Below are 12,126 nucleotides of genomic sequence, written 5' to 3'. Positions count from 1 at the left end.
AGTATTTGATGAGGATTTGTTGAACTAGTTGAATTAAATTGAGAACTAGCATTACAGTCATACTCATGAGACAGCTAGAGCTATTTGTCTGAGTCCTGCTGTACCAGAACAGTAAGAACTAAGGACCGAAGTCTTCCTCACAGTTAGTGCCTAGCTGCTCCCTTTGAGTGGGAAATAGTTTATTTGAGGGGGTTGAGTGGAAAAGGAATATGATCTGATTTCTTTTATTCCATTAATTACAGGGCAGATTTCCGTTGCCCATTCTCCATTATTCCTGCCAGTGTTTTGCACTGTTCACAGCACATTGGTACAATCATAACAGAAGATTGTATTTTGCTTTGGTTTTAGTCTTGTTCCTAAGGGAAAAATCAGTGTTGTGTTTTTTCCCAGGGAGATGCTATACCAGGACACTTTTCCCAAAGGACTGCAGCTTTGATTCACCCATTTTTAATTTTTTTTTATTGCTTTAGTTTTATTTCCTTTCTATCCTTGCTAATGTTAATAAAATGCATGCCATAAAGAAATCAACTCCTGAGGACATGAAAGGACAGACCTCATGGCTATTTACTCTGCTGACGGCTCCTGCTCTTTAGCTCCTGCTAAAGACCCGCGCATTCACCAGTTTGAAACTGGCCCTCTGTGACAGCTTTCTGTTCACAATAGAGCTGCATACTAAACGGGGTCGGTGCCGCCCCTCCCTTGCAGTGTGACAAATCTCTGGTAAGAGGATAATGCTAAGTTCTTTCACCATCTGTCTAGTTTTGTTTTCTTCCCTCCCCTACTGCTACCAGAAATGTCTAAAAACATAGTATTCTACAGCTGCGTGGTTTACGTGACGATTGCTGTCCGAAGGGAAAACATGCAGTGTTTGCTCCTGAACATTTCCTTTAATTTGTTTCCTTCCAGTACAAACATTATAGTATACAGTCAAACGCATGAACTTGAACTTGAGTTTGTCACCTAGGACACTACTTGGGATCGGACTTTACCTGGATGACACTTAATAAACTTTTATTGTTTTCTTACTGGGAATCTCTACAATTCTCATCAGAGACCACAGGAGGGACGTCATCAGTAGAGAAAACTGGGGCTTCTGGTAAACATCCTGGAGGGTCCTTGACCTCTTGGGGAGGATGGGGACTCCGCTCAGCTTCCAGCTGCTGAATCTTCCTTTCCTTTTCCTCCAAAACTTCTTTCAGCTGAGTGATCCTCTCAGTCTGAAGGGAAACCTGGGTCGACAGTTCCATTATCAGGCTAATTTTTCTATCACCTTCTTCCACAGGTGGGAGACCTCCACAGAACCCTTCCAGCGAGCTGTCTTCTAAAGCAAACAAGAAAAGGAAAGTCTGAGAAGTTTTGATTAGATTTCCCAGAAGCTGAAGAGAGGAAAAATGAAAAAGCTTCATTTCTCACGTTCTTAAAAGAGAGCACAGATGTTGCGTCATCTGGTTAGATACCCTGAGAATAAAATCTGGATCCAGTGAGAGGAAAGATTCTGGGTGCTCATGAAAAAAGAAACAAAACAAAACTTGGGAGCCTCTTGAGAGTGTTCAGAATCAGCCTTTGCCAACTCTTGTTTATATGCATTTAACTTTCAATTAACCATGGGAATGATTCATCCATCCATGAAAATCCAATCTACAAACAACAGCCATCCCAAATTTCATCTTATTCTTTTCCCTCAGAATCTTTCACAAGAGCTATGATTGAGTAGAATTATGCTTTGATTTGAATTTTAATTCAATTAAAATAAAAAATGAGATTTGGGCACAGAGGCTCACGCCTGTAATCCCAGCACTTTGGGAGGCGGAGGCAGGCGGATCACAAAGTCAGGAGATCGAGACCATCCTGGCTAACACGGTGAAATCCCGTCTCTACTAAAAATACAAAAAATTAGCCAGGCGTGGTGGCGGGTGCCTTTAGTCCCAGCTACTCGGGAGGCTGAGGCAGGAGAATGGCATGATCCTGGAAGGCAGAGTTTGCATTGAGCGGAGATCATGCTACCGCACTTCAGCCTGGGCGACAGAGCAAGACTCCGTCTCTAAATAAATAAATAAATGAATAGCGAAAAGTTTGCCATGCCCTTTCTGGGGCAAGCGATAATGAAGAAAGACCAGTTTCTTAACCCAAGTCAGCTTTAAAGTCGGCAAGGGTGCAATTTGAGGTGATCCAGGAAAACTCTATTAGCATGGTATTTCCCATACAGATTCATTTCTTTTAGGCCTGAAGTCTTTTTGGCACTTCTTAATAAAATCACAAATACCTCTTGGACATGAAAGCTTATCCTTTATCAATTTCTATCAGTTAACCCCTCAGATGAGGATAAAGGCCTGAGTAATTAAGGACAGAGGTTCCAACAAAGAGATAAAAGATGAGTGGCCATAAGGAGTCCTTGAAAACACACCTCTCTAGCCCATCAAAAAATGTAGCTCCTTAAACTCAAGTCCATCTTACTAGCCTTTAGCAGTACCCTACCACTGTAGAAATTTCCAGCATTAAATGTCTCTGAGCTATATAAAAGGCAGACTTAGGTGTAAGTAGGAAGAGATGTCAAGGGCTTGGGTATCATTTCAGCACTAATGGAGCTAATGGCATGTATGAATGAACCTGATGCATGGTCTCCATGGTAGACTGTTACAATTGAGGTCCTGAATTTATGAGATTCCCAGTGAAAATAAATCTCACGGCTTCACCTGAGAGAAACATTACTGTCAGTCTCAGATACAAAAGCCTGCTATTATTAGGTTCCTACACACCTGCTGAAAATGGACCACCTTTGCTGTAGTAGTGCATGCAGGCAAAAGAGCATAAAAATAACCCATTTCTCAACAAATAAAATTAATTGACAGTCATCACGTTCCCAAGGGATCAAGGGGTAAAATCTTTGGCAGCACATTGCATAGTGGGCAGGGTGCTTTTGGCTTCACAAAAGTGTTAAGAGGAGACAGACATCAAGCTATTCTCTGCTCTTAGAAATTATTGGCACCTTACTAACATTTAAGAACCCGTGGGGAAATTTTTGTTCTGAATTTCTGTTAGAATATTTAAAATTATAACAATATTTAAGATGTTGGTTTGAAGGTGGGGCATGGTGGCTCACGCCTGTAATCCCAGCACTTTGGGAGGCTGAAGCAGGTGGATCACTTGAGATCAGAAGTTCAAGACCAGCCTGGCCAAATAGTGAAACCTCATCTCTACTAAAAACACAAATATTAGCTACGTGTGGTGGTGCACACCTGTAATCCCAGCTACTCAAGAGGCTGAGGCTCGAGAATCGCTTGAACCCGGGAGGTGGAGGTTGCAGTGAGCTGAGATTGCACCACAGCACTCCAGCCTGGGCAACAGAGTGAGACTCCATTTCAAAAAAAAAAAAAGATGTTGGTTTCAGTACCTTTCATAAGTTAACAAGCAATGGGAAAACATCTCAAATTTCAAAAGAGCATTCAGTTCATTGCCTCTGGGATAAGCCTGTGTTTTCCAGCCTAGGAGAGGGAGTCCATATGGCAGGAGGCCTTTCTCATCTCCAGATATGCCAAGGTCTCACCTTTCCTTTCATTTGGCTGGAGCTGTGCTGTCCAATACAATAGTCACTAGTCACATGTGACCATTAAGCAATGGAATGTAGCTAGTCTGAATAGAGATGTGCTTTAACGTAAAATACACAGTTGACTGGAAGATTTTAGTTTAAAAAATGTTAAATACTTCAAATTTTCTATATTGCTTATGCATTAACATATTTAGAATATATTGTATTAAAGAAAATGTATTTTTAAAATAATTTCACTGACTTATTTTTATGTTTTAAAAAATGTGGCTCCTAGAAAATGTAAAATACATGGCTTGCATTTGTGGCTCCCATTATATTTCTGTTGGATAATGTGTTGGGCTAGCATTTCCTTCCAGATGAGCACTTTCTGAAACCCAGGTGGATATATTAGCTGGAGATGGCTCTAGTTAACCTGCACAGATATTATTTGAGAGGGAGGATTTCTGGTCCTCAACCATTGGCACAGAGATCATTTTTCTGTCACCCCAGAGGATGGAGTCATGGAAATCAAAGTTTGATAAAAAGTGATGACTGCCAATTAATTTTATTTACCGAGGAGTGGGTGATTTCTTGCCTGAATGCACTACCACAGCAAAGCTGCACCACCTTAAGCAGGTGTGTAGGTATCCAGGTAGCAGGCTTTTGTATCCGTGACTGACAGTGATGTTTCTCTGAGTCCCTAAGCTACTCCTTAAACTACATAAGAAACTGATTCAGATGGGTTGAAGCGAGTTTCATCAGGAGTGGGAGAAGAAAAATGGCAGCAAAGTAGCCAGGGAAGATGCCAAGGAGGGGAGCAGTGAGCAGCGGGGGATGCAGGGCCTCGGCAGGGGGCAGGGGTGCAGGGGGGTGCATTGGAGCCTCACTGTGCCTGTCTGACATCTTCCTCTTTGACTTCTCCTTCCATGTTTTCTCTCCCCAGTTTTTCCTCTGCTTTTAGAATGAGTTGTTTTTAGTGGATGTGTACAATGAAGAAAAAGGAGTTTAGTGCCACCCCTGGTCAAACTGGTCAAAAAGGTTTTAGACAATGCAATATAGGTAGAGTTCATCCAGCTCTAATGATACAGCAGCAAAAATGCAGCAAAGTGGCATTGCATAGGCAGTCAGGGTCACCAGCACCACATCCTCCTGGAAGAGAGTATTACAGCCAGACAGTAGAAAGAAAATGAGAGGAGAAGCGGGTGTCTAGGCAGCTCGGGCTGTTATCACAAAGTACCACAGATGGGGTGGCTTAAACAAGAAACATTTATTTTTTATAGTTCTGGGGGCTGCAAGTCTCAGATCAGGGTGTCAGGATGGTCAGGTTCTGGTGAGGACTCTCTTCCTGGCCACCTTTATGCTGCGTCCTTATGAGAGGTGACAATGTGCTAGCAGCCCTCACTCTCAGCGCCTCCTCAGCCTCAGCGTCCACTCTGGTTGCGCTTGAGGAGCCCTTCAGCCTGCCACGGCACCGTGGGAGCCCCTCTCTGGGCTGGCGGAGGCCGGAGCCTCCTCCCTCTGCTTGCCGGAGGTATGGAAGGAGAGGCGCAGGCGGGAACCGGGGCTATGCAGGGCACTCGCGGGCCAATGCGAGTTCCGGCGGGCAGGGGCACAGGCTTGCGGGGCCCTGCACACAGAGCTGCCGGCCGGTCGTGCCCGCCAAGGGCAGTGAGGGGCTTAGCACCCAGGCCAGTAGCTGCCGAGGTTGCACCAGGTCCCCCAGCAGGGCCGGCCCACCAGCACTGCACTCAAATTCTCAAATTCTCGCAGGGTTTAGCTGCCTCCCCGAGGGGCAGGGCTCGGGATCTGCAGCCCGCCATGTCTGAACTGCCCCCTGCGGTGGGCTCCTGTGCTGAGCCTCCCCGATGGGCGCCGCCCCCTGCTCCAGGGCGCCTGGTCCCATGGACAGCCCAAGGGCTGAGGAGTGCACGTGCAGCTCGGGACTGGCGGGCAGCTCCCGGTGCAGGATCCAGTGGGTGAAGCCAGCTGGGCTCCTGAACCGGATGGGGACTTGGAGAACTTTTATATCTAGCCTGAGGATTTTATGTGCACCAATCAGCACTCTGTATCTAGCTAACCTAGTGGGGACTTGGAGAATTTTTCCCTTTAGCACTCTGTGTCTAGCTCAAGGATTGTACATGCACCAATCAGCACTCTGCATCTAGCTCAGGGTTTGTAAATACACCAATCAGCACTCTGTCTAGCTCAGGGTTTGTAAATACACCAATTGGTACTCTGTATCTAGCTAACCTAGTGGAGACTTGGAGGACTAGCACTCCGTGACTCTGTGTCTAGCTCAAGGATTGTAAATGCACCAATCAGCACTCTGTCAAAATGGACCAATCAGCTCTCTGTAAAATGGACCAATCACTAGGATGTGGGTGGGGTCAGATAAGGGAATAAAAGCAGGCTGCCGGAGCCAGGCATGGCAACCTGCTGGAGTGTCCTTCCACCTTGTTGTTTCACTGTTTGCAATAAATCTTGCTGCTATTCACTGTTTGGGCCTACACTGCCTTTATGAGCCATAACACTCACCATGAAGGTCTGCGCTTTGCTCCTGAAGGCAAAGAAACCACGAACCCACCGGGTAGGATGAACAACCCTGGACGCGCTGCCTATAAGAGCTATAACACTCATCACCAAGGTTTGCAGTTTCACTCCTGACAGTGAGACCATGAACCCACCAGAAGAAAGAAGTTCCAGACACATCTGAATGTCTGAAGGAACAAACTCCAGACACACCATTTTTAAGAACTGTAACACGCACCACGAGGGTCTGCAGCTTCATTCTTGAAGTCAGTGAGAGGAAGAACCCCCCAATTCCGGACACACTCACATGGCAGAAAGAAAGAGACTAAAAACTCTCTCATATCTCTTATAAGGGCACTGGCTGCATCATGAAAGGCTCATCCAAGCCTAATTATTTCCCACAGACCCAATCTCCAAATGCCATCTAGTCAGGGGCTAGGGTTTCAACACAGGAATTTTGATGGGAACATAATTCAGTCCATAGCACAAGAAGAGGACAGTCAGGTAAGGGGTAGAGTAGATGCTGAAAAAAGAGAGATGGCATGAGGATTCCCACTGTATTGTTCTCATGTATTAAATGAAAATGCGAATAGACAACCTAAAGACATACTAAAAATAAAAATTCTCATACAAGTATATTTTACTACTAGTCTATTTACACATGTAAAACAAATATTTTGTTCCATTTCTAAACACATTACAACTAAAGTGTTTAAAACTCTTCTGCAAAGTGGGGGACTTCAAGAGCCTCATGTCCTATTTGTATTGGAAAGTGCCCAAGGCCACCCCAGTGAATTTTCTAGAATCTCTCACTAACCATCTCCCTCCTTTCGCCCCATCTCGTCTCCCTCATCTGTAACAGGAAGTGATGTATGTCCCCAAAGTCCTGACAGCTCTATATGTCCCACACTTCACACAGCTGTGGTCTCTCATAGGCTTCTGCTGGAAGCTCAGTCTTGCCAAGGTGGTGCTCCCTGAAGCCTGGAGGTGCTGTTATCTGACCAGATCATCTCAGCCTTAACCCCACACCCACAGGATCCAGGAAACTCAGAGATTGCAACAAGAAAGGCTCTTCTATGTGAGACAGGGAGGAAAAACCTGATTAGCAACAATGAGGGTATAAACTCATCACTTTCGCCACTACTGCAGGGGTTTTTACAGTCATACATCATTTTTCATCATTTTCCCTCTTTCTACCATTACTTAAAAGAGATGTAAGTCAGGACTGAGAATGAGGGTTTAGGGTCCTCGCAAAAAGGCTATAGGGGATGGGCGGTGGGAGTTCGGCAGGGTTAGAAAGATTTAGTGAGAGAAGAGGCAGTCCCGCATTCTGCCTTTGGCTGACTCAGGCTGTACCCACTTTTCTATGTCAGCCTTGAAAGACCAAAGGCCCAGAACAAAATACATTGCCTTTGGCCGTTTCCAGCTTCGTGTTCTTCGTACCCTCAAAACCTTCATGCTCTGAGAAAAGTGACATGCGCGAGTTACATCAAAAATGACTAATAATGGCTAAATAGGTAACAATAGAGGCGACTGTAGTTGAAGGAGTACCTTAAGAGACTGAGAGTTGTGTCATGCGCGTCCATGTGAAGAGACCACCAAACAGACTTTGTGTGAGCAGTAAATCTTTTTAATCACCTGGGTGCAGGCAGGTTGAATCCAAAGAGAGAGTCCTCGAAGGGAGATAGGGGTGGGGCCGTTTTATAGGATTTGGGTGGGTAGTGGAAAATTACAGTCAAAGGGGGTTTTTCTCTTGAGGGTAGGGGCGGGGGTCGCAAGGTGCTCAGTGAGGGAACTTCTGAGCCAGGAGAAGGAGTTTTACAAGGTAATATCATCAGTTAAGGCAGGAACCGGCCATTTTCACTACTTTTGTGATTCTTCACTTGCTTCAGTCCATCTGGATGTATACGTGCAGGCTTGAGCTCAGAGGCCTGACAAGTTGACTATATTTTTGGGGTGATCCAGTCTCACCTGCTACCCATTATAGGAATTATTTCTGTAACATCTCTTTGATTCTTTTCTTTTTCTGAAACGGATTTTCGCTCTTGTTGCCCAGGCTGGAGGGCAATGGCACAATCTTGGCTCACCGCAAACTCCGCCTCCTGGGTTCAAGCGATTCTCCTGCCTCAGCCACCTGAGTAGCTGGGATTACAGGCGTGTACCACAACACCCAGCTAATTTTGTATTTTTAGTAGAGACGGGGTTTCTCCATGTTGACCAGGATGGTCTCGAACTCCCAACCTCAGGTGATCCACCTGCCTTGGGCCTCCCAAAGTGCTGGGATTACAGGCGTGAGCCATCATGCCTGACCTCTCTTTGATAATTTTCTAAGCAAGTGGCTCTCAGTCAGTGGTGTCCCTCCAGCTCTTCAGAAGTTGGCTGCCAATTGTAATCAATGAGTTAAAAATCTGCATTTTGTGATCGCTGCAGTTGCACACTGTTACAGAGAGACCTGACAGTGGGAACGCCGCCAAACATAGACTGGGAGGACAGTAGGGCACCACTTGTTGCTAATCAGAGCAAGAAGGAGTGGTTTCATATTAGGTCAACACACCTAGAATAAGTGAGAACATTGCTTCACGAGTCCAAGAAGTTAACATTTTTCTGTAAACAGTGATACAGGGCTGAAAAGTGACCCAATGAATAGGAGGAAGAGTTCTTTTAGATTTTCTAAATACTTCTTGCTAAAAAGGGTTGTCCCCATTTTGATTTCTTTATGGCTGCCACCAAAAAATATGCGTTAAACAGAGAACTGCTGAGAAGCACTGATCTAATTTCTGATCCAACTACTTCTAACAATGGGAAATATACTTGTTTCTAGCCAGATCCCAAGTATCCTCCATAGTCATCTTCTTGTTCATTCATTCAGCCAATAATTATGTTTGGGAACCTGCACATAGAGAATAAATAAGATAAAATGTTGGCTCCCACAGCTGCAGCTTCACAGTGGAGTAGGGGAGGGGCAGCACTGAGTTAATAAAATTTGGGATTAGCCTAAACAAACACCTCAGCTGGAAGTTTACTTTTCTCTCTGCCTTTCAAGCAAATGACTAAGGCTGCCAAGTATTTACACAACAAGAAAGACTCAACAAGGATCACCGGTGGGTGAGGTGATTAAATACCTCATTCCACCAGAGCCACCCAGGATTGCTGTTTGGCCTAAAGGACAATGTCAGCTTCCTCTTCTGTACAAATGCCCATCACTCTGACTCACTACACGCTGGTTTCGAAAGTTGTGTTTTATTTGTCAGCAACCACCACAGAGTCCAGGTTCACCTCTTGCCATACTTGGATTTGCACAGTCCACACACCTTTAGGACATATTCTTTAGAAATATATCCCTCCCACTTAAATTAACAAACCTAAACAAAACAACTTTTTAGGTTTTCTATCCTTCTCTAGATTTTTACACTGAACGTTTGCAAATGGCTATTCTCTGAAATAAATGATTCACTTTTTTTGTATTGTAGTACAAATATTTTTCTTTTTGAAAATCAAATTAGTCCTATGTCTTGAGGTTTAATCTATCTTCCCCCTTTTAATGTTTTTATTTGTAAAGAGGCCAATCTCTGTAGTGCCAAATGACTGACTTCAAAGGTACTTCAATTTCCTTCCACTAAAGCTGTGAACATTTAGGATCCATCTGAAGTAGGCATGTGTTCATTGATTTGGAAAAAGCAAGCAGCATTATAAGAATAGAATTGATTGGCAAAGAGATTTGGTCACTAAAAAGAATTAAAATGTAGTATAATATTAGCTAGGAATTTTTTATAATATTTCATAATGAAGATCAGTCTTATAATAGTTATATTTTAGAGGAAAAATTTGAAATGCAATGGCACGCTGGAAGGAATATACGTTTTCACCTAGCAGCAGGCCCAAACCTGAGATTTTAAGAAGCTCTGTTTCTGTGAGTGCTTTAGAAGGGAACAATACTTAGTTGAGACCATGATGGAAGGGCTGCAGCCTGAATGACATGGGGTAGTGCTCCTGAGAATACTGGATCAGAGAGCATGTAGAACACCCAATGACAAGGAAAACAAGAGGCAAGAGAGACCACGTAGGAAGCAGTTCTTGCTTACTGCTCATCTGGGCCTCAAGAAGTTGTGGTGCCTGCATATCTTAGTCTGCTTAGGCGGCCTTAGTTTATAAACAACATAATTTTATTTCTCATAGTTCTGGAGACTGGAAAGTTGAAGATCAAAGTACCGACACATTCATTGTCTAGTGAGGACCCAATCCTCGTAGATGGTGCCTCCCAGCTGTGTCCATACATGGTGGAAAAGCCAACAGGCTCCCTCAAGATTCTTTTATAAAGCATTACTCCCATCCATGAGGGCTCTTCCCTCATGACCTAGTCACCTCCTAAAGACGTCACCTTTTAATAGCAACCCACTGGGGATTGGATGTCAACATATGTATTTTGGAGGGCCACAAACATTCAGACCCTAGTACTCCACCACTCTGCAGACCAGAGTGAGGGGTCTGGCTGCTGAAGACACTTCTAGGACTTGTTTACCGTTTAGTGAACACATAGAATGAATGAAAAACACTTGTCTCTAACCACTAGCATCACTCATGTGGCAATTAGATGCTCCTACTGTGAGAGGTGTGTGGGAGCTAAGCAGACCAAGAGAAATACAGATTCCTATCTTCCTTCTTATGCTCACTCTGTGGCATATACTCACTCCAGTACCTATTGTCATCATTTATTTAAGTGGTAATTCCCTCTCGCCTAGTATTTAAGTATTGCAATAGCTTCCTCTCTGGTCACCCTGCTTCTGCTACTTTAGTCTGGTTTCAACTCTGCACAGAAAGGTCCCATTAAAATATAAGTTAGGTCTTGACATTCTTGCCTACAATCCTCCAGTGACTTTTCATCTCATGCAGACCAAAGTTTCACACTGACCTGCAAGGTCCTATGTGATCTGGGACCTCTTTACTTCAATAGCACGTAACCTATTCCTCCTTCCTCCTCTCCAGAGTAAATGCAACATTTCCTCTGCTACATTTCCACAATTCTCATTGCTATTTCACCAGGCCTGGCATGTTCTTATCCCAGGACCTTTGCATTTGCTATTTCTTCTGCCTGCACAATTGTACACCTGATGCTTACATGGCTAGCTCTCTCAATTCCTTCAGGTCTTCACTCTCCAAAGTCACCTTCACACAATGAAGCCTTCCCTGGCCATCCTACCTACAATTTCAACCCAAGCCCCATTGCTGAACACTTCACATCCTTGTTTTCTGCCTTGTTTTTACTGACATGCTGTATCTGACTATTCTAGATTTTGTTTTTATCTTGTTTGCAGTCTCTCTCCCCTAGTGGAATGAAAGCTCCATGAAAGCAGAGCTTTTTTTTACTGTTTCGTTCAGTACTGTATCCCCTGTGCCCAAAATAGTGCATGGATTGTAGTGGTGGTAATTTGTCAAGTGAATAAATAAATGAAAGTTAAGTGCATATATAACACAAATCACTTAAGAGAGCATCGGTCCAAAGGTTACAATTGCTGTATTATTAGGATGGATACAACAATATCCTAGATTCCCTCCCCAGGGGTGTTTTTTCTTCAAATAATGCTTTCACTACTGCATTACAAAAAATAAACTGGTGGCCAGGCGCAGTGGCTCATGCCTGTAATCCCAGCACTTTAGGAGGTCGAGGTGGGCAGATCACCTGAAGTTGGGAATTCAAGACCAGCCTGACCAACATGGAGAAACCCTGTCTCTACTAAAAATACAAACTTAGCTGGGCGTGGTGACGCATGTCTGTAATCCCAGCTACTAGGGAGGCTGAGGTGGGAGAATCACTTGAACTCGAAAGACGGAGGTTGCAGTGAGCCAAGATCGTGCCATTGCACTCCAGCCTGGGCAACAAGAATGAAACTCCATCTCACACACACACACACACACACACAAAAGCACACACACACACAAAAACTGTTGTCATTTCATTTCATGTAGCATTGCTAAGTTTACTTCTTTTTTGATAGAAAACAGAAAATTAGAAAATTGATCCCCTAGATGTCTTCCCAATCTGGGATTTAGATTTCTATAAGCTGTAAAAATGA

The 12,126-nt window shown here is 44.1% G+C and overlaps 1 protein-coding gene and 1 long non-coding RNA gene across 4 annotated transcripts in view; one reads left to right on the top strand and one right to left on the bottom strand.

The window, feature by feature from the left end:
* Positions 1-1,770, top strand: part of LOC103885393 — a 72,296-nt gene extending 70,526 nt beyond the window's left edge. For all 3 annotated transcript variants that reach the window (XR_004183818.1, XR_002522726.2, XR_002522724.2), the window contains one exon: positions 1,283-1,770. This is a non-coding gene — a long non-coding RNA (uncharacterized LOC103885393). The remainder of the gene's footprint in view (positions 1-1,282) is intronic.
* Positions 991-12,126, bottom strand: part of CCDC192 (coiled-coil domain containing 192) — a 243,827-nt gene continuing 232,691 nt past the window's right edge. Inside the window, exon 7 of the mRNA XM_003900059.5 lies at positions 991-1,321. Coding sequence (XP_003900108.2) covers positions 1,023-1,321 — 299 coding nt within the window. The 3' untranslated portion in view covers positions 991-1,022. The remainder of the gene's footprint in view (positions 1,322-12,126) is intronic.

This window comes from Papio anubis, chromosome 5 (assembly GCF_008728515.1).
Source record: "Papio anubis isolate 15944 chromosome 5, Panubis1.0, whole genome shotgun sequence".
Taxonomy (NCBI): domain Eukaryota; kingdom Metazoa; phylum Chordata; class Mammalia; order Primates; family Cercopithecidae; genus Papio; species Papio anubis.
The sequence above is the reverse complement of the archived record's forward strand: the minus strand, read 5'-3'. Positions and strand labels throughout refer to the sequence as shown.